At 51.0% G+C, this 22292-nt stretch overlaps 1 protein-coding gene across 1 annotated transcript in view; it reads left to right on the forward strand.

The window, feature by feature from the left end:
* Positions 1 to 107: 107 nt before the first annotated feature.
* Positions 108 to 22292, forward strand: part of GFM1 (G elongation factor mitochondrial 1) — a 45808-nt gene continuing 23623 nt past the window's right edge. The window contains exons 1-9 of the mRNA XM_074298081.1: positions 108 to 313; positions 8934 to 9083; positions 9604 to 9736; positions 10760 to 10964; positions 13159 to 13275; positions 14384 to 14534; positions 20919 to 21073; positions 21579 to 21663; positions 22102 to 22239. Coding sequence (XP_074154182.1) covers positions 254 to 313; positions 8934 to 9083; positions 9604 to 9736; positions 10760 to 10964; positions 13159 to 13275; positions 14384 to 14534; positions 20919 to 21073; positions 21579 to 21663; positions 22102 to 22239 — 1194 coding nt within the window. The 5' untranslated portion in view covers positions 108 to 253. The remainder of the gene's footprint in view (positions 314 to 8933; positions 9084 to 9603; positions 9737 to 10759; positions 10965 to 13158; positions 13276 to 14383; positions 14535 to 20918; positions 21074 to 21578; positions 21664 to 22101; positions 22240 to 22292) is intronic.

The raw sequence follows: 22292 nt of genomic DNA on the forward strand, positions 1-22292 counted from the left end.
CTCCCTCCGACCGGCAGAGGGCGCGGTGCCGCTTGAAGCTCCGACCTCCATATGGAGGCTTTCTGGCCGCCCCCGCTTCTTGGTCGCCCATTGCTCCGGAAGTGTTCGAGCCCGGCCTCGCCGGTCCGGAAATGAGCGGCCGAAGCCCGGCGTGACTTTGAGCGGCTCTTGCTGCGCCTGCGTCTGGTGGTGCGGGTGCCGGGAGACGCCGCCGTGTGTCTGCGAGTCCGTGCATCCGTCCCACTGTCCCGCGATGTGGCTGCTCCGAGTCCGGGCGGCGCTGGGCGGGCGCGGGCTCCGGCCCGGGAGGCAGGTACGGGGCGGGGCGGGGTGACCTTCAGCCGGCGCTGTCACGCCCCCGCCTGTTTACCCACGTGGGGTCCGGGGGTCGCGAGCAAGGCGAGGGGTCGCCGCTTCTTTGCTTTGGGGGTCCGTGCCCTGGAGTAGACTGCGGAGGGGACGTGCGCCCCTCCCCCTCCCTGCGCCTCAGTTTCCCCATTCCGTCCTGCCCGGCTCGTGACAGCGGGAGTGTAAAGCGCCTTTCGATGCTGCTGTTCGAGCGCCGTGCAGACGTCTGGCATGAAAGTGCATCTGTGCTCACTGTCACCGCCCTCCTTACGGGGCTGGAGAAGCGAGTGCTTATCATGGATAAAGCGCCGGCAGCGTCGGGGAGGGGCGGGCGCGGGCACCCTGAGCTCCAGTCCGCCCTCGCCGGCCCCTGAGCTGGAGAAGGAAAAGGCTCCGATGGCTTTGCCCCCCCCCCCCCAAAAAAAAAAAAAAAAGCCATGGGATCCTGGAGAAGTCAGCAACTGAACAGCAGAAATGTAAACGTTCTTGTTCCTAAAGCTTAGTTAGTGTTCAAGCGCGGCCGCGGGTCCGTACCCCGTTACTTTGTTATTGTGGGAAAGCACAGAGTAGAGCGCGGGATACAGTACTAGCTATTAAAGAACCGCCAGACCTGGGGCAGCAGGGGGCGCCGTGGAGAGAGCGCCGCCCCCAAGTCTGGAGGACCGAGTTCTAATCCAGCCTCAGACACTTCCTGGCTGGGTGACCCTGGGCAAGTCACTCAACCCCAGCCTGGGGGGGGGGGGGGCCTTGGCAGGTATAGCAGTTATGTTAATAGGATACAATGATGATAAAACTAGGAATCCTGCCTATTTACCCGCGGGGAATCCCGCCTTCTGCCATTTATAGAGCGCCTCCCTGGGAGGACCGAGCTGCTGTTGCAGTCTTTACAGTGGGGGGGGGCGGGGGGGCGGACTGAGGCAGGCGGGTTCGGAGAGACTGAGGCAGGCGGGTTCCGTGGGACTGAGCCAGGCGGGTTCGGTGACTGGGGGGACTGAGGCAGGCGGGTTCGGTGAGACTGAGGCAGGCGGGTTCGGTGAGACTGAGGCAGGCGGGTTCGGTGAGACTGAGGCAGGCGGGTTCGGTGAGACTGAGGCAGGCGGGTTCGGTGAGACTGAGGCAGGCGGGTTCGGTGAGACTGAGGCAGGCGGGTTCGGTGAGACTGAGACTGAGGCAGGCGGGTTCGGTGAGACTGAGCCAGGCGGGTTCGGTGAGACTGAGGCAGGCGGGTTCGGTGAGACTGAGGCAGGCGGGTTCGGTGAGACTGAGGCAGGCGGGTTCGGTGAGACTGAGGCAGGCGGGTTCGGTGAGACTGAGGCAGGCGGGTTCGGTGAGACTGAGCCAGGCGGGTTCGGTGAGACTGAGGCAGGCGGGTTCGGTGACTGGGGGGACTGAGGCAGGCGGGTTCGGTGAGACTGAGGCAGGCGGGTTCGGTGACTGGGGGGACTGAGGCAGGCGGGTTCGGTGAGACTGAGGCAGGCGGGTTCGGTGAGACTGAGCCAGGCGGGTTCGGTGAGACTGAGGCAGGCGGGTTCGGTGACTGGGGGGACTGAGGCAGGCGGGTTCGGTGAGACTGAGGCAGGCGGGTTCGGTGACTGGGGGGACTGAGGCAGGCGGGTTCGGTGACTGGGGGGACTGAGGCAGGCGGGTTCGGTGACTGGGGGGACTGAGGCAGGCGGGTTCGGTGAGACTGAGGCAGGCGGGTTCGGTGACTGGGGGGACTGAGGCAGGCGGGTTCGGTGAGACTGAGGCAGGCGGGTTCGGTGAGACTGAGGCAGGCGGGTTCGGTGAGACTGAGGCAGGCGGGTTCGGTGAGACTGAGCCAGGCGGGTTCGGTGACTGGGGGGACTGAGGCAGGCGGGTTCGGTGAGACTGAGGCAGGCGGGTTCGGTGAGACTGAGGCAGGCGGGTTCGGTGAGACTGAGGCAGGCGGGTTCGGTGAGACTGAGGCAGGCGGGTTCGGTGAGACTGAGGCAGGCGGGTTCGGTGAGACTGAGGCAGGCGGGTTCGGTGAGACTGAGACTGAGGCAGGCGGGTTCGGTGAGACTGAGCCAGGCGGGTTCGGTGAGACTGAGGCAGGCGGGTTCGGTGAGACTGAGGCAGGCGGGTTCGGTGAGATTGAGGCAGGCGGGTTCGGTGAGACTGAGGCAGGCGGGTTCGGTGAGACTGAGGCAGGCGGGTTCGGTGAGACTGAGGCAGGCGGGTTCGGTGAGACTGAGGCAGGCGGGTTCGGTGAGATTGAGGCAGGCGGGTTCGGTGAGACTGAGGCAGGCGGGTTCGGTGAGACTGAGGCAGGCGGGTTCGGTGAGACTGAGGCAGGCGGGTTCGGTGAGACTGAGGCAGGCGGGTTCGGTGAGACTGAGGCAGGCGGGTTCGGTGAGACTGAGGCAGGCGGGTTCGGTGACTGGGGGGACTGAGGCAGGCGGGTTCGGTGACTGGGGGGACTGAGGCAGGCGGGTTCAGTGAGACTGAGGCAGGCGGGTTCGGTGACTGGGGGGACTGAGGCAGGCGGGTTCGGTGAGACTGAGGCAGGCGGGTTCGGTGAGACTGAGGCAGGCGGGTTCGGTGACTGGGGGGACTGAGGCAGGCGGGTTCGGTGAGATTGAGGCAGGCGGGTTCGGTGAGACTGAGGCAGGCGGGTTCGGTGAGACTGAGGCAGGCGGGTTCGGTGAGACTGAGGCAGGCGGGTTCGGTGAGACTGAGGCAGGCGGGTTCGGTGAGACTGAGGCAGGCGGGTTCGGTGAGACTGAGGCAGGCGGGTTCAGTGAGACTGAGGCAGGCGGGTTCGGTGACTGGGGGGACTGAGGCAGGCGGGTTCGGTGAGACTGAGGCAGGCGGGTTCGGTGAGACTGAGCCAGGCGGGTTCGGTGAGATTGAGGCAGGCGGGTTCGGTGAGACTGAGGCAGGCGGGTTCGGTGAGACTGAGCCAGGCGGGTTCGGTGAGACTGAGGCAGGCGGGTTCGGTGAGACTGAGGCAGGCGGGTTCGGTGAGATTGAGGCAGGCGGGTTCGGTGAGACTGAGGCAGGCGGGTTCGGTGAGACTGAGGCAGGCGGGTTCGGTGAGACTGAGCCAGGCGGGTTCGGTGAGATTGAGGCAGGCGGGTTCGGTGAGACTGAGGCAGGCGGGTTCGGTGAGACTGAGGCAGGCGGGTTCGGTGAGACTGAGCCAGGCGGGTTCGGTGAGACTGAGCCAGGCGGGTTCGGTGAGACTGAGCCAGGCGGGTTCGGTGAGACTGAGGCAGGCGGGTTCGGTGAGACTGAGGCAGGCGGGTTCGGTGAGACTGAGGCAGGCGGGTTCGGTGAGACTGAGCCAGGCGGGTTCGGTGACTGGGGGGACTGAGGCAGGCGGGTTCGGTGAGACTGAGGCAGGCGGGTTCGGTGAGACTGAGGCAGGCGGGTTCGGTGAGACTGAGGCAGGCGGGTTCGGTGAGACTGAGGCAGGCGGGTTCGGTGAGACTGAGGCAGGCGGGTTCGGTGAGACTGAGGCAGGCGGGTTCGGTGAGACTGAGCCAGGCGGGTTCGGTGAGACTGAGGCAGGCAGGTTCGGTGAGACTGAGCCAGGCGGGTTCGGTGAGACTGAGGCAGGCGGGTTCGGTGAGACTGAGGCAGGCGGGTTCGGTGAGACTGAGCCAGGCGGGTTCGGTGAGACTGAGGCAGGCGGGTTCGGTGAGACTGAGGCAGGCGGGTTCGGTGAGACTGAGCCAGGCGGGTTCGGTGAGACTGAGCCAGGCGGGTTCGGTGAGACTGAGGCAGGCGGGTTCGGTGAGACTGAGGCAGGCGGGTTCGGTGACTGGGGGACTGAGGCAGGCGGGTTAGGTGAGACTGAGCCAGGCGGGTTCGGTGAGACTGAGCCAGGCGGGTTCGGTGAGACTGAGGCAGGCGGGTTCGGTGAGACTGAGGCAGGCGGGTTCGGTGAGACTGAGGCAGGCGGGTTCGGTGAGACTGAGCCAGGCGGGTTCGGTGAGACTGAGGCAGGCAGGTTCGGTGAGACTGAGCCAGGCGGGTTCGGTGAGACTGAGGCAGGCGGGTTCGGTGAGACTGAGGCAGGCGGGTTCGGTGAGACTGAGGCAGGCGGGTTCAGTGAGACTGAGCCAGGCGGGTTCAGTGAGACTGAGGCAGGCGGGTTCGGTGACTGGGGGGACTGAGGCAGGCGGGTTCGGTGAGACTGAGGCAGGCGGGTTCGGTGAGACTGAGGCAGGCGGGTTCAGTGAGACTGAGGCAGGCGGGTTCAGTGAGACTGAGGCAGGCGGGTTCGGTGACTGGGGGGACTGAGGCAGGCGGGTTCGGTGAGACTGAGGCAGGCGGGTTCGGTGACTGGGGGGACTGAGGCAGGCGGGTTCGGTGAGACTGAGGCAGGCGGGTTCGGTGACTGGGGGGACTGAGGCAGGCGGGTTCGGTGAGACTGAGGCAGGCGGGTTCGGTGAGACTGAGGCAGGCGGGTTCGGTGAGACTGAGGCAGGCGGGTTCGGTGACTGGGGGGACTGAGGCAGGCGGGTTCGGTGAGACTGAGGCAGGCGGGTTCGGTGAGACTGAGGCAGGCGGGTTCGGTGACTGGGGGGACTGAGGCAGGCGGGTTAGGTGAGACTGAGCCAGGCGGGTTCGGTGAGACTGAGCCAGGCGGGTTCGGTGAGACTGAGGCAGGCGGGTTCGGTGAGACTGAGGCAGGCGGGTTCGGTGAGACTGAGGCAGGCGGGTTCGGTGAGACTGAGGCAGGCGGGTTCAGTGAGACTGAGCCAGGCGGGTTCAGTGAGACTGAGGCAGGCGGGTTCGGTGACTGGGGGGACTGAGGCAGGCGGGTTCGGTGAGACTGAGGCAGGCGGGTTCGGTGAGACTGAGGCAGGCGGGTTCAGTGAGACTGAGGCAGGCGGGTTCAGTGAGACTGAGGCAGGCGGGTTCGGTGACTGGGGGGACTGAGGCAGGCGGGTTCGGTGAGACTGAGGCAGGCGGGTTCGGTGACTGGGGGGACTGAGGCAGGCGGGTTCGGTGAGACTGAGGCAGGCGGGTTCGGTGACTGGGGGGACTGAGGCAGGCGGGTTCGGTGAGACTGAGGCAGGCGGGTTCGGTGAGACTGAGGCAGGCGGGTTCGGTGAGACTGAGCCAGGCGGGTTCGGTGAGACTGAGCCAGGCGGGTTCGGTGAGACTGAGGCAGGCGGGTTCGGTGAGACTGAGGCAGGCGGGTTCGGTGACTGGGGGGACTGAGGCAGGCGGGTTCGGTGAGACTGAGGCAGGCGGGTTCGGTGAGACTGAGGCAGGCGGGTTCGGTGAGACTGAGGCAGGCGGGTTCGGTGACTGGGGGGACTGAGGCAGGCGGGTTCGGTGAGATTGAGGCAGGCGGGTTCGGTGAGACTGAGGCAGGCGGGTTCGGTGAGACTGAGGCAGGCGGGTTCGGTGAGACTGAGGCAGGCGGGTTCGGTGAGACTGAGGCAGGCGGGTTCGGTGAGATTGAGGCAGGCGGGTTCGGTGAGACTGAGGCAGGCGGGTTCGGTGAGACTGAGGCAGGCGGGTTCGGTGAGACTGAGGCAGGCGGGTTCAGTGAGACTGAGGCAGGCGGGTTCGGTGACTGGGGGGACTGAGGCAGGCGGGTTCGGTGAGACTGAGGCAGGCGGGTTCGGTGAGACTGAGGCAGGCGGGTTCGGTGAGACTGAGGCAGGCGGGTTCGGTGAGACTGAGCCAGGCGGGTTCGGTGAGACTGAGGCAGGCGGGTTCGGTGAGACTGAGCCAGGCGGGTTCGGTGAGACTGAGCCAGGCGGGTTCGGTGAGACTGAGCCAGGCGGGTTCGGTGAGACTGAGGCAGGCGGGTTCGGTGAGACTGAGGCAGGCGGGTTCGGTGAGACTGAGGCAGGCGGGTTCGGTGAGACTGAGGCAGGCGGGTTCGGTGAGACTGAGCCAGGCGGGTTCGGTGAGACTGAGCCAGGCGGGTTCGGTGAGACTGAGGCAGGCGGGTTCGGTGAGACTGAGCCAGGCGGGTTCGGTGAGACTGAGGCAGGCGGGTTCGGTGAGACTGAGGCAGGCGGGTTCGGTGAGACTGAGGCAGGCGGGTTCGGTGACTGGGGGGGACTGAGGCAGGCGGGTTCGGTGAGACTGAGGCAGGCGGGTTCGGTGACTGGGGGGGACTGAGGCAGGCGGGTTCGGTGAGACTGAGCCAGGCGGGTTCGGTGAGACTGAGGCAGGCGGGTTCGGTGAGACTGAGGCAGGCGGGTTCGGTGAGACTGAGGCAGGCGGGTTCGGTGAGACTGAGGCAGGCGGGTTCGGTGAGACTGAGACTGAGGCAGGCGGGTTCGGTGAGACTGAGGCAGGCGGGTTCGGTGAGACTGAGGCAGGCGGGTTCGGTGAGATTGAGGCAGGCGGGTTCGGTGAGATTGAGGCAGGCGGGTTCGGTGAGACTGAGCCAGGCGGGTTCGGTGAGACTGAGGCAGGCGGGTTCGGTGAGACTGAGCCAGGCGGGTTCGGTGAGACTGAGCCAGGCGGGTTCGGTGAGACTGAGCCAGGCGGGTTCGGTGAGACTGAGGCAGGCGGGTTCGGTGAGACTGAGCCAGGCGGGTTCGGTGAGACTGAGCCAGGCGGGTTCGGTGAGACTGAGGCAGGCGGGTTCGGTGAGACTGAGCCAGGCGGGTTCGGTGAGACTGAGCCAGGCGGGTTCGGTGAGACTGAGGCAGGCGGGTTCGGTGAGACTGAGCCAGGCGGGTTCGGTGAGACTGAGGCAGGCGGGTTCGGTGAGACTGAGGCAGGCGGGTTCGGTGAGACTGAGGCAGGCGGGTTCGGTGACTGGGGGGGACTGAGGCAGGCGGGTTCGGTGAGACTGAGGCAGGCGGGTTCGGTGACTGGGGGGGACTGAGGCAGGCGGGTTCGGTGAGACTGAGCCAGGCGGGTTCGGTGAGACTGAGGCAGGCGGGTTCGGTGAGACTGAGGCAGGCGGGTTCGGTGAGACTGAGGCAGGCGGGTTCGGTGAGACTGAGGCAGGCGGGTTCGGTGAGACTGAGACTGAGGCAGGCGGGTTCGGTGAGACTGAGGCAGGCGGGTTCGGTGAGACTGAGGCAGGCGGGTTCGGTGAGATTGAGGCAGGCGGGTTCGGTGAGATTGAGGCAGGCGGGTTCGGTGAGATTGAGGCAGGCGGGTTCGGTGAGATTGAGGCAGGCGGGTTCGGTGAGACTGAGGCAGGCGGGTTCGGTGAGACTGAGGCAGGCGGGTTCGGTGAGACTGAGGCAGGCGGGTTCGGTGAGATTGAGGCAGGCGGGTTCGGTGAGACTGAGACTGAGGCAGGCGGGTTCGGTGAGATTGAGGCAGGCGGGTTCGGTGAGACTGAGGCAGGCGGGTTCGGTGAGATTGAGGCAGGCGGGTTCGGTGAGATTGAGGCAGGCGGGTTCGGTGAGATTGAGGCAGGCGGGTTCGGTGAGACTGAGGCAGGCGGGTTCGGTGAGACTGAGGCAGGCGGGTTCGGTGAGACTGAGGCAGGCGGGTTCGGTGAGACTGAGGCAGGCGGGTTCGGTGAGATTGAGGCAGGCGGGTTCGGTGAGACTGAGGCAGGCGGGTTCGGTGAGACTGAGGCAGGCGGGTTCGGTGAGATTGAGGCAGGCGGGTTCGGTGAGACTGAGGCAGGCGGGTTCGGTGAGACTGAGGCAGGCGGGTTCGGTGAGACTGAGGCAGGCGGGTTCGGTGAGACTGAGGCAGGCGGGTTCGGTGAGACTGAGGCAGGCGGGTTCGGTGAGACTGAGGCAGGCGGGTTCGGTGAGACTGAGACTGAGGCAGGCGGGTTCGGTGAGATTGAGGCAGGCGGGTTCGGTGAGACTGAGGCAGGCGGGTTCGGTGACTGGGGGGGACTGAGCCAGGCACGGTGAGACTGAGGCAGGCGGGTTCGGTGAGACTGAGCCAGGCGGGTTCGGTGAGACTGAGGCAGGCGGGTTCGGTGACTTGGCCCGAGGGTCGCCCAGCCAGTGAGCGTCGCCCGCCCCCTGCCCCATGGGAAGGACTGTCCTTCCCTGCCTTCTCTCCCTTGGCTCGGTCTCCGGGGCTTGTGTTTGTTAAACCTTGTGGCCCCAGCCTGCCATCCCAAGCCTGGCCCGTAGTAAACATTCCACATGCACGGGCTGGCTGCTCAAAGGTGCCAGGAGCACAAAAACATGGCTGAAGCACCACGTGGGCCCCACAGGACACACGGAACCCATAAGCACGAGAAGTGGGCCCCAGACTTGGGGGGATGAATCATCTTGGCTCTGGGGACAAAGGGGAAATAAATGTGTGCTTTCATTCTGATAAACGATGGCTCGCAAAAAAAGGGAAAACAAGGCATGTGGTTTAAATTTTAATAAAATATAGTGGCCTACAATGAATTTGTCCAGTCCTCTCTTGCCATGTTCCCTGAAGAAAGGTACCAAGGTGAGCAGATGACTTTCCCTTACTCTCTCTTTGCATCAGCCCGGTGCCAGCTAAGTGCAGGCGCCTGGCACGGTCCCCTTCTGTTGCCCATGAGGCCATGTGCCGGTCCTCGCCTGCCCACGGTGTCTGTGATCCTGTATGCCTGCCTCAGTAGCCAAGCCTGATTGCCTCTTTATATTCTAGTGAGTGGAACTGAACCAGCCTTGTCTTTTCAGGTGACTTGGAAGGGCTGTCGATGGTGTTCCGGAATTGTTCCTAACGAGAGGATCCGCAACATTGGCATTTCTGCTCACATTGATTCTGGAAAAACAACTTTAACTGAACGAGTGCTTTACTATACTGGAAGAATAGCCAAAATGCACGAGGTAGGAGCTGGTGGGTGGCCCCAGCAGCTGTATTCTGTCATGGCTAAAGAAGCTCCACTTAAAAAACAAAAACACCGCCGGCAATGTGCTTTAAAATAGAAATCTCTGGCAATCTTCAGCTACATTTTGATAAAAGGTGAAAAGGCTAAAATCTTGGGAAGTACAAAGAAGAAAGGTCATGTTGATTTTTGCTCTTGATCTGATGACGTGGATGAGAAAACCGAGTCCTGTGTGGGGCGCTGCATTTTGGCACATTGCAACTGACCTTTTACAGTTACCGGTTTCCCCAAATTAGGGGAATGCTTATGTGCATGTGGGGGGCTGGGTAACCGCTGCCTGGTAGGGATGTGGGGAAGGGTCCAAAGGGGTAGATTCCTTCACTGATCATGTCTGATGTGAGACTCGGCAACTTTGGGATCAGCTAAATCTTATTCTTCAAAGTCATTTAGTTTTCTCAATCAGGATCCTATCACGATAGAATCCTTCCCTTCTTGTGGTCTGAATTATTGTTGGCATTTAGGTGAAAGGTAAAGATGGAGTCGGTGCCGTCATGGATTCCATGGAACTGGAGCGACAGCGAGGAATCACTATTCAGTCTGCAGCCACCTACACCATGTGGAAGGACGTGAACATCAACATCATAGACACACCTGGTGGGCTTTTTATCCTCACAGTTAGGGTACTTCATGTAGCATGAGCTCCCTCCCCTCGGGCCTGGCTCCCGTCCTGGACATGTCAGACTGACCTTTCTCCAGGACCCACATTTTCAGGTGCAGGATGAAAGGTTAGATTAGATAGCCTCGGTCCCTTCCAGCTCTGAGTCTGTCTGCCTCCCACAATGCCAAGTGCATTGACGTGGGGTTCTAAGTCTCTGCTGTACCAGAGGGTTTGATGAAGGGATAGGGCCTCCGAGAAGATACGGCACTTCTCCATGGCCCCAGAGCTCCCGAATTGGGAGGCAGGATTCAGACCCAGGGCTTTGTCCACTATGCCACATGAGCTAGTTTATTATTTTATGTTAATTTATTGTAAATATTATATTTAATTTATAATTCATATGTGGCTCTGGGCAGTCAGTTGTAAATAATGTACTAGGTTCTGTGCCAGCGACTGGGAAGATACTGAGATACAAGGACCGATAGGATGCCCAACACTACAAGGTTCTTGGCACTACAGGTTACCAATCCCAGACTTGCCAACTTCTATCAGTTGCCTCATAATTGAAAATGAATCATTAGATTAGGTATCGATTTAATTAGTTCTTAGCTGAAGCGACTAAATTAGGGCATTCAATTGGTCCCATTTTTATGTAATTCATTCTGGAGCTGTCCACACCAAACGTGACCTGTTGGTAGTGAAAGGACGAATATGTGGTGCTGGGTCCTGTGCCAAGCACGACTCCAGCCCACCTGACTTTCGTCCACCCCAGGGGAGAGGGAAGTTCCGAGTGGGCACAGAAGATGGTACCTGTATTAGGGACTGAGAGAGATGCGTCTGTAGACAGTGACCAGGAGAAGTCTTCTTCATGGTCACTAACTCTGGCATTGGGCTGAGGAATTGTTCTCTCTGTGGGAGAATTTATTGCAGGGATGCTCGAAGTAGGAGGTGAGCCGAGGACCTGCTGAGCCAATCCTGGCTGCCCTTCGAGCCATCACCAGACACTTCTGTCTCTCTAGGGCATGTGGACTTCACAATCGAAGTAGAGAGGGCACTACGTGTATTGGATGGCGCTGTCCTGGTGCTCTGTGCGGTTGGAGGCGTTCAGTGCCAGACGATGACCGTCAACCGGCAGATGAAACGATACAATGTTCCATTTTTAACCTTCATTAATAAACTGGATCGAATGGGTTCCAACCCCTCGAGAGCTCTGCAGCAAATGAGGTATCAAGGGTGGGCTCCTGTCAGCAAGGGATACTGCATCTGACGCAGGGGCCGTGGCCTTTTATCCCCGGCTACTTCCGCTTCCTTAGCAACAAGAGGCAGATCTGCTGCTGGGTCCCCCTAGACTTCAATGGATGCACCTTTGTCTGGGATCCTAAGTGGAGTACACATTAGAGTGGCCAGCTCCCAGTGTGTAAAACTTAGTACAGGGCAGTGAGGGTGATGAAAACAGGAGCCTGTGTGCTCTCTTTAAATTGTCAAACACCTTGAAGGGGCTATCTTATGTAATCTTCACAACGGTCCCATGGAACTAGTGTTATTATTATCTCCATTTTATGTAACATGCCCTCCTAGCAGTTACTATTAGCAATCTGTCCTCGTTCCTAGGCCCAACAGAGTACCTTTGACCACTGACCTTTGCAGTGTCAACTCTACCCGGCTCGCCTCCTCTGAGGCCTTCAAAGGTCTCTGGCCATGATTTCTTGAATTGGAGTTTAATAACCGGTAGCGCGCTCAAGAACAGCCACGTGTAATCTTAAAAGCCTTTATTATACCTACTCACATAATGCCCTGACTTGTTAACTCCTTAGTGAACACCAGGTCTGAAGACCCACATGTTCACTACCAAACTCCTTACCTCTCTGGCTATCCATCAGCTTGGCTCGGCTACCCCAGGTTAGAGAGCCGGGTTAAAGAGAGTGACTGCTGCCTGCAGTGGGCTTATAAAGGGCCTGAGAGGTCACACACACAGCCAACCAGTGAGAGAGCCATCACCCATTATGTAGCTATCTCAATATGGCCAGGATCCCATCCCCAGGGCAGTCCTATATCCATAGAGATTACTTTTGGGCCACTCAAACTCCTGTTGCACCGTGGCTGCCCATTTAAAGAATCCTTACAATTTTACATAAGCATTGTGTCTGAGACTGGATTCAAACTCAGGACCTCCTGACCCCGAGTCATGCACTGTATTCCCAGCACTGTGTAGCTGCCTGCAGGAACAAAGCATTTGTCTCTGACTGATGGTTTCATCAATTTAGGCAAATGTTGTCATTTGAGCAGCTGCTGACCATGTAGCCTGAGGTTCACCTGTGACTTAGAATAGTCCTCCGGAGTTGCCAGGACCTAGAACTGAAGTGAACTGCTCAGAGTCACTGCTAGTCTGGATCTCAGTTGGATTTTGATTCCAGCTCTTTGAAGCTTAGCATTTTCTGTGCTTAACAACAACCCTTTAGAACCCATAACAGAGATGGGGCCCAGGTGAGAAAACCCTCAATTCACTTTGGCTCCTTCTCTGCAGCCAAGAGGCTAAAGGGTTCCCTGGAGCCCCTAGAGGTTCAGTGATATCCTGGGCTCCCATGGTGTGTCAAAAGTGGCACCTGCCCCCAGGGGCACCCTGCTCCTTTATACCCAGAATGGCCTAAGTACATCTTGTGTATTATGGAAAAGTGATGGGGAGTGTCTTTACCTGTTAGGAATTGCAGCTAATACCTTTTCATATTCCATGAGGATAAAGTGAAATTCGCTTTCTTTGGTTTGCTACATCTGAAACCCAAGTAAATCGGCTTTCTTAGCTTAAAACTGTTACTTGGAATCGTTTGTCGCATTCAGCATCAGTTCAGTGCTTTGCTTTTTTCTGAACTCCATGACAACACTTAGGTCAGAGCATTACCGTTCCCCTACACAGATTGGAAAATGAGTTTTAGAAGTGAGTTGTCTTGCTCAAATTTCATAACAAATTGAACAGGGCAGAAATTTTGAACATGGAAAATTTCCTTTCCATTTGGGTCATGGAGCTCTTGGCCTTTGGCCCAATAGAAAGAAAGGAAAGATTTTGGGATGGTGGGCAAAAGGAAAGAGGTGGCTGTGATCGGAAGTCACCTGTGAACATCCAACTTGCGAGTTGCTGAAAGAAATAGCACCGTATGGTGGTGGAGGCACTGGGCACAATGGCACGTGTAGGTAGCTGGGCTTCACTGCAGAGAAGTCAAGGCGTAGCTATTAGCCCCAGGTTCTTCTTTTGAGGGTGACAAAATTGTAGAGCTGGATTTGTTCATTTTTCAGTGTTGAGGATTCAGGAGTAGCAAGTGAGCACTGTCTGGGTGGGATATTATTTTTTACTTGCAACGTGAAGTAGTTATATAATTAGTGGTTTGCCACCTTTTCCCTTACAATCCCAGTTTTTATTTTTCAGATCAAAACTAAATCACAATGCAGCATTTGTCCAGATACCCATTGGCTTGGAGGGTGATTTTAAGGGCATCATAGACCTCATTGAGGAGCGGGCCATATACTTTGATGGAGACTTTGGGTGAGTGGCCAAACCCTGGAAATTGGAGAACAGTGAAATAATGAATTGAAATGAATTCCTTTCAGAAAATAGCGTCTCTTTGAAATTGGGTCAGAATGATTTCTTCCAAAATACTTAATGAAAAATAATATAATCTTCTCTTTACTAAAGTCCTGCTACAACAGAAAGAGCTAGTAGAAATATTTTTGCATTTATGTTCCTTTTCTTCTTTTTCTGTGTTCTCTCTAAGGCATGAGCCTAATAGTGGAATAGCTGGGTCAAAGGTTGGATGAAGTTCAGTGACAATTTAGGTATAGCTTTACTGGCACGTGTTCATGTTCAGGTTTTCTTGCACTCTCTTCAACGTTTATCATTTTCCTTTTTTGTCATCCTTGCTGCACTGATAAGGGTGAGGTGAAGCTGCTTTAATTTGCAGTTTTTGGGTTTTTTTTTGCTAAGGCAGTTGGGGTTAAATGACTTGCCCAGGGTCACACAGCCAGGAAGTGTTAAGTGTCTGAGCCCAGATTGGAACTCAGGTCCTCCTGACTTCAGGGCTGGTGCTCTCTCCACTGCACTGCCAAGCTGCCCCAATTTGCAGTTCTTTAGTGGAGATTTGAAGCATCTTTTTCTTATTTGTGGCTAGTTTGAATTTTCTCCTTTGAAAAATGCTCATAAGAGAAGACAAGAAAGATTGAGACTGAAAACAATGATTGTCAGTTTTGGCTTTAAGTAGTCACGGGTGACATTTGAGAAAGCAGCTTTGATGGGGTGGGCAGGGAGGGGGAGGAAGAATGGGTGGGAGGAAGAAGCCACAGGAAAGCTTTTTTACCATTGGGGAAATCTGAGCATGTTAGTAAGCAGGTGGGAAAGGACCATGGGGAGTCAGTGATGATTCATGAGAGGAGGAAGGATGGCTAAAACAGGGTCCCAGGGGAGATACCAGAAAGGGATCCAGGGGACAGGCCAGAGAAGTTTAGGGAAGTGTGATACTTTGCCCAAAGAGAATAGGCAGCATTGCCCAGAGGCTTTCAGAAGTGAGCAAAGGTCACTGAGGGAAGCCTGCCTGCCTTCACTTTTCCAGAAGAGTAGGAGATCCAATTTTTTGAAACAAAAGACTTTCTTTCCTCAGCCAGACCATCCGATATGCCGAAATCCCCGCGGAGTTTAGGGCAGCGGCCACCGACCATCGCCAGGAACTTATCGAATGTGTTGCAAATTCAGACGAGCAACTTGGAGAGCTGTTCTTGGAAGAAAAGATCCCCTCAGTGACAGATTTAAAGGCAAGTGTTTTCAAAATAGTCCTTACATTAATGGTGAAGCTATATCTTGGTCTTTCTTGTTTTTCTTTATGTAATTGGTATTTCTACTGTCCTCATTGCTGAATGAGGGAATAATGACAAAAACTGATACAAGTCTTGGAAAAATGTTGTCACTTTGATTTCTTGTATAATATTTTGGAATGGAAAAGAAGGAATAATATATGCTTTGAGAAAGATATATCATAGATATTAGCTTATCATCTATTCCTTTTTCACAAAAAAGAAAATATGGAAAATTTAGGAGAGCATTTATGTCAGTGCCAGAGTTGTCTCTTGAAGGTACCTCCCCTTCCCTAACACTTGAAGAATTTTTCAGTCTTCCATTAATTGATACGGTTTCAAATTCAAATGTTAGAGGACAAGCTGATGGACATGTTTCTTAAGCATATTTGGAATCTGTGAACCATACTTGTAGCTACAGTGCTTTTAGCCAAACAACAAAGAGCTTAAATTCCCTGCTGGACTCAGTCATTGCTTATTTTGCTTTTAATTCCATTGGGTATCCTTGGCAGTTTTGGCTAAAATTGTGCATGCAGGAAGGATTTCGTTCTCTTGGATCATTTTGCCCCTAAATACCTTTATTACTTGTAAGGAGGGAAGCCGCCCAGCATTTAGAAGATGACAAGCCTGCTAGAGAGGGAAGGAGGGCATGCAGAATGGAGGGGGCCTCGGCTCCACCGAGCTGTCAGGTGTGTTTCATGTTCTTAGTTTAGGGCACCTTCCAGATTTCCCTCTTTTGGCCAAAGCAAACCAAAGTCTGAAAGAACCTCCTAGCTCTACTGTTCCAGACCTTCTGGAATTCCTGGAGTGTGATCTTCTTATCTCTTAATCACTACATTTTACAGCCTAGCAACAATAATAGCAGCAGCAGCAGCAGCGGTGGTAGTAATGGTAGTAGTAGCAGAAGCAGTAATGGTAGTAGTGCATGGTAATAGTACATAGTAGTAATAGCAGCCGCAGCAGCAATAGCAGTGGTAGTAATAGTAGCAATAATAATAGTGGTAGTAATGGTGGTAGTAGCAGCAGCAGCAGCCAGTTATCATCCAGCTCATTTGAGCCTTTTCCTTCCAGGTCAGCAGTAATCTTTTTTGGAGGGGGGTAGGGGGGCTGAGGCAATTTGGGGTTAAGTGACTTGCCCAGGGTCACACAGCTAGGAAGTGTTAAGTGTCTGAGACCAGATTTGAACTCAGGTCCTCCTGAGTTCAGGGTTGGTGCTCTATCCACTGCGCCATTTAGCTGACCTTAGCAGTGATCTCTTAATGACAGCTCCTCATTTCTGTCCTTGACCACTGCAGTCTTTGATACTGCTGACTATTCTCCTGAATCTCCCCTCTGTTTTGGATTTTCATGACGTTGCTATCTCTTGATTCTCCCACTCCTCAGATTTCTTTTGGGAGTTATCATCTAGTGTGTGCTCCCTAATTGTGGATATCCTCCCAAGGCTCTGTCGTTTTATTTTTTTCCGGTGATGCATGCATATTGACTTTTTAAATATATACTGAATACATATATATATATATATATATATATATATATATATATATATATATGTGAAGCATGTTGAGAGAGAAAAATCAGAACAAAAGGGAAAAAAACATGAGAAAAAAAAACCAGAACAACAAAGTGAACATAATATGTGTTGATTTATATTCAGTCTCCTTAGATCTTTTTCTGGATGCAGATAGCATTTCCTGTCCAAAGTCTGTTGGAATTGCTTTGGGTCGCTGAACTACTGAGAAGAACCAAGTGTTTCACAGTTGATTATTGCACATTCTTGCTGTTATTGTGTACAATGTATTCTTGGTTCTGCTTGTTTTGCTCAACATCAGTTCATGTAAATTTTTCCAGGCCTTTCTGTAATCAGCTTGTTCATCATTTGTATAGAACAATAATATTCCATTACCTTCATGTACTACAACTTGTTCAGCCACTCCCCAGTTGATGGGCATCTACTCATTGTCCCAGTTTTCCCACAGCCCCTCCAACATTCATCATTATTTGTTCCTGTCATCTTAGCCAATCTGACAGGTGTGTAGTGGTATCTCAGAGTTGTCTTAATTTGCATTTCTCTGATCAATAGTGATTTGGAACACTCTTTCATGTGAGTGGAAATAGTTTCAATTTCATCATCTGAAAATTGTTCATATCCTTTGACTATCAATTGGAGAATGGCTGATTTCTTATAAATTAGAGTCAATTCTCTGTATATTTTGGAAATGAGGCACTTATCAGAACCTTTAACTGTAAAAATGTTTTCCCAGTTTGTTGCTTCCCTTCTAATTTTGTTTGCATTAGTTTTGTTTATACAAAGGCTTTTTAATTTGATATAATCAAAATTTCCTATTTTGTGATCAATAATGATCTCTAGTTCTTCTTTGGTCACAAATTCCTTCCTCCTCCACAAGTTTGAGAGGTAAACGATCCTATGTTCCTCTAATTTATTTATAATTTCGTTCTTTATGCCTAAATCTTGGACCCATTTTGATCTTATCTTGGTATGTGGTGTTAAGTGTGGGTCCATGCCTAGTTTCTGCCATACTAATTTCTAGTTTTCGCAGCAGCTTTTGTCAAATAATGAATTCTTATCCCAAAAGTTAGGATCTCTGGGTTTGTCAAACACTAGATTGTTATATTTATTGACTATTTTGTCTTGTGAACCTAACCTATCCATTGATCAACTAATCTATTTCTTAGTCAATACCAAATGGTTTTGGTAACTGCTGCCTTATAATATAGTTTTAGATCAGGTACAGCTAGGCCACCTTCATTTGATTTTTTTTTTTCCTAGGTCATTAAAATATTTTCTTGGGAGTCTGATTAGTATGTCACTAAATAAATAGTTTAGGGAGTTTTGTCATCTTTATTATATTCACTCAGCCTATCCAAGAGCACTTAACATTTTTCCAATTATTTAAATCTGACTTTATTTGTGTGAAGTGTTTTGTAGCTTTGCTCATATAATTCCTGACTTTCTTTTGGTAGATAGATTTCCAAATATTTTATGCTATTGACAGTTATTTTGAATGGAATTTCTCTATTTCTTGCTATTGAATTTTGTTGGTGATGTATAAAAATGCTGAGGATTTATGTGGATTTATTTTGTATCCTGCAACTTTGCTAAAGTTGTGAATTATTTCTAATAGCTTTTTAGTAGAATCTCTGGGGTTCTCTAAGTATACCATCATATCATTTGATAGTTTGGTTTCCTCATTACCGACTCTAATTCCTTTAATCTCTTTTTCGACTCTTATTGCCGAGGCTAACGTTTCTAGTACTATATTGAATAATAATGGTGATAGTGGGCAACCTTTTTTCACTCCTGATCTTACTGGGAAAGGTTCCAGTTTTTCGCCATTATATATGATGCTTACTGACAGTTTTAAATATATGTTCCTGACTATTTTAAGAAAATGTCCATTTATTCCTATCCTCTCTAGTGTTTTTATTAGGAATGGATGTTGGATTTTATCAAATGCTTTTTCTGCATCTATTGAGATGATCATATGTTTTTTGTTAATTTGGTTATTGATATAGTCAATTAATATAGTTTTCCTAATGTTGAACCAGCCCTGCATTCCTGGTATAAATCCTACTTGGTCATAGTGTATTATCCTGGGAATGATTTGTTATCTTTTTGCTAATATCTTATTTAAGATTTTAGCATCAATATTCATTAAGGAAATTGGTCTATAATTTTCTTTCTCTGTTTTCAATCTACCTGGTTTAGATATCAGTACCATGTCTGTGTCATAAAAGGAATTTGGTAGGACTCCTTCAATCCCTATTTTTTCAAATAGTTTATATAACATTGGAGTTAATTGTTCTTTAAATGTTTGGTAGAATTCACTTGTAAATCCATCTGGTCCTGGGGATTTTTTCTTAGGGAATTGGTTAATAGCTTGTTCTATTTCTTTTTCTAAAATGGGACTGTTTAGACTATTTACTTCCTCTGTTAATCTGGGCAAGCTATATTTTTGAAGTTATTCTTCCATTTCATTTAAGTTAATGAATTTATTGGCATAAAGTTGGGCAAAGTAATTCCTAATTATTGCTCTAATTTCCTCTTCATTAGTGGCGAGTTCTTCCTTTTCATTTTGAAGACTAACAATTTGATTTTCTTCTTTCCTTTTTAAATCAGATTTATTAAGGGCTTGTCTATTTTGTTGGTTTTTTCATAGAACCAGCTCTTAGTTTTATTAATTCAATAGGTTTTTTATTTTCAATTTTATTGATTTCTCCTTTTATTTTTAGAATTTCAAGTTTGGTGTTTGACTGGGGGTTTTTAATTTGTTATTTTTCTAGCATTTTTAGTTGCAAGCCTAATTCATTGATCTTCTCTTTCTCTATTTTATGCAAGTAGGCCTCTAAAGATATGAAATTTCCCCTTATTACCGCTTTGCCTGAATCCCACACATTTTTGTATGACATCTCATTATTGTCATTTTCTTGGGTGAAGTTATTAATTATGTCATGATTTGCTGTTTCATCCAATCGTTCTTCAGTATGAGATTATTTAGTTTCCAATTATTTTTTGGTCTGTTTTCCCTCGGCTTTTTATTGAATGTAATTTTCATTGCATTGTGGTCTGAAAAGGATGCTTTTACTATTTCTGCCTTATTGCATTTGAGTTTGAGGTTTTTATGTTATAATATATGGTCAGTTTTTGTATAGGTTCCGTGAACTGCTGAGAAGAAAGTATACTTCTTTCTGTTTCCATTTAGTTTTCTTCAAAGATCTATCATATCTAACTTTTCTAGTATTCTATTTACCTCTTTGACTTTTCTTATTTTTTTTTTTTTTGTGTGTGGTTTGATTTATCTAATTCTGAGTGCAAGGTTGAGATCTCCCACTATTAAAGTTTTGCTGTCTATTTCTTCTTGCAGCTCTCTTAATTTCTCTTTTAAGAATTTAAATGCTACACCACTTGGTGCGTATATGTTTAATATTAATATCGCTTCATTATCTATGCTACTGCATCCATTTCTCTTGCCAATTTTTCCTTGATTTTCAAAATCCATTTTGAGTTCTTCCATGGCGGAATATTTTTCTTAGAGGCTTTGAATGTAGGAATTATGACTTTGTTGCCATCGTCTGAGTGTGTATTTTGATCTTCCTTGTCACCATAGTAGCTTTCTATGGTCAGAATCTTTTTCTGTTGTTTGTTCCTTTCCATGGACTATTACTTGGCTTTTAACCTTTAAAGGAGATCTCTTTCCAGGGTGGAGAGTATAATGTCCCAGGCTTCAAGTTTTGTGCAGCTAGTTTTAGCAATCTTTTTAGGGATCTGTACTGTGAGCCACCACTGCTACCCAAATCTGAGTATGGGCAAAGCGACAGAGTCCTGCCACAGTGCCAACAAAGAGGTCCCTGAAATCTCCTTCTGACCAGCTGTTTGGGTCCCCCCACCTGTGGGCTATCTCCCGAAGCCAGAGGTGTCTCTGCATGATCGCTGCTGCTTACCAGGTGCTGCCGCCACTGCTATTGATTCAATGACTCTCATAGCCCTCTCCTGGTTTGCTGGGGCTCCCCTTGCTCCCTAGTGCCCCAAACCTTTCTTGCCTAGTTGTCCTTAATGTCTGTGGATATAGAGGTCTGGAGATTGCCACCAATACCACAGATTCAGAGGCTCCACCACCTATTCCTGGTTTCCTGGGGCCCAGGCTGTGCTGGGGTGGCCTGCGCCATAATTATGCTCCATTCCCACCCTGATGCCACAGATGCCTCCTGCTGACCTGAGCCTTCTTCAGCTGGAAAATTGTTATGCTCTGTCTTTTTGTGGGTTCTGATGCGCTAAAATTTGTTTAGAATCATTTTTAAAGGTATTTGGGGGAAAGCTCATACTTGACCTTCTGTTCATTGATCATCTTGGCTCTTATGGTTAACTTCCTTGTAGCTATTTTATCTTCTGTCTACATCTGTGTGCATCCCATCTTCCTCAATAGCCCAGTGATAAGTGGTGGCCATTGTGATTCTGAGGAAATGCTATGGTTTTATCTTTCTTTGTCTAGTACTAAGACCTGTGTGTGGTCCCTTAGGGGAATGGTGAATTGTGCAGTTTGGGTAGAGCAGAGTTGTGAAAGGGAACAAGGTACGTCGAGGCTAGAAAAAGAGTTTGGAGCAAGGATTCTTTGTCAGGCAGTGACCTTTCAATTTTCCATTATGGCCTTAAGAAAAAGGGGGCAGCTCTCCCAATTGCTATTGGTTTCTGTACTATATAAAATCTTGACTAAAAGCAACAAATACTAATTTACTCTTACTTATTGGGTTTTAGGCATAAAATGTACTGCTTAAATGAAGCCAAACAGAAGTAACATTTGATTAAAATTTTATTTTTTGTCTTTTTAGCTTGCAATCCGAAGAGCAACCATTAATCGCTTGTTTACGCCTGTTTTTGTGGGAAGCGCTTTGAAGAACAAAGGGGTGCAGCCTCTCCTCGATGGTGTCCTGGCTTACCTCCCCAATCCCTCCGAGGTCCAGAATTATGCCATTCTCAATCAGGAGTAAGAGCGATGGGGATGCTTTCTGGTTGGGAGGGCATTTTCATTCTCTAAAAAGGGCCAGGATACAGAGCTGTGTGTTGGAAGTCACTGGGTTTTGTTTTCCAGCACACAAATTAATATTATCAGGAAATCTTGGGCAGCAATTTCTACATATAACTTACAAGAAAAAAATTCTTGTTTTTCATACTTGTTCTAAGTAGAGAACATTGTTTTGTATATTGTGAGTCTATTTCTCCTTCCTCTGGCATAGATTTTGTAAATAGGCTCTAGTGCTGAAAAGCTTTTCTGCCTTCTTTATCCTCCCTTATTTGTCTCATGCTTTGGCAGAGGCCCTAGCCTCTGGCCGGGAGCTGCTGCTTCATCCTAGTTACATTTATATTGGCTGGGAGACACAAGGCCCAGAGAGAGGGGAACAGATGCCCTCTGCCCCCAGCTGACGGGCTGCTAAGTGAGCTTGAGGAGCACTGTTGGTCCTACAGCTTCCCCCATTTTCATTTTCTTTAAGGGACACTGAAGAGAAACCCAAAGTCCTGATGAGCTCCCAAAGAGATGGTTCCCAACCTTTTGTTGGCTTGGCTTTTAAACTGGAGGTAGGCCACTATTTTATTTTTGCTGAATAACTCTGCTAATTAAGAATAGTGAAAGTAATTGCGTGTCTTTGGGGAAGGTTTGAATTGGAAAAGATGTTTTGTCCTTGATCATCTAGACAGTAGTTTACATAGCACTTGGGTTTGTTTATTTTCCCCCTACGCATGACTGGAATGGGCATTGGCTAAACATTGTCTAAACAGTTCTTGTAAACTCATTCTAAAGACAAGATTACATGGAAATGAGGGGGGGGGGCTCTGTTTTGGAGTGCTGGAGAAGTGCTGGGTGACTCCCTTAAGGCTCCCTGAGAAGAATTACCCTCTTCTCTCCTGGAGGTTGATGAAATCACGTACAGAAGGGTCAGTAGCTCAAAAAGATGGTGCAGCTGAATTGACCACATGCTCTTCTTGTCTGCCTTGCCCTCCAATGCCCCTTTCCAGGCTGGGCGATTTGGACAGCTGACTTACGTGCGAAATTACCAGGGTGAGCTGAAGAAGGGCGATAACATTTATAACACCAGGACCAAGAAGAAGGTGCGAGTGCAGCGCCTTGTCCGAATGCACGCAGACATGATGGAGGCAAGTATCCGGCCCACTGCAGAGGCCAGACGTTTCCTTCTCTCCTCTCCTCT

This window comes from Sminthopsis crassicaudata, chromosome 3, assembly GCF_048593235.1.
Source record: "Sminthopsis crassicaudata isolate SCR6 chromosome 3, ASM4859323v1, whole genome shotgun sequence".
Classification (NCBI taxonomy): domain Eukaryota; kingdom Metazoa; phylum Chordata; class Mammalia; order Dasyuromorphia; family Dasyuridae; genus Sminthopsis; species Sminthopsis crassicaudata.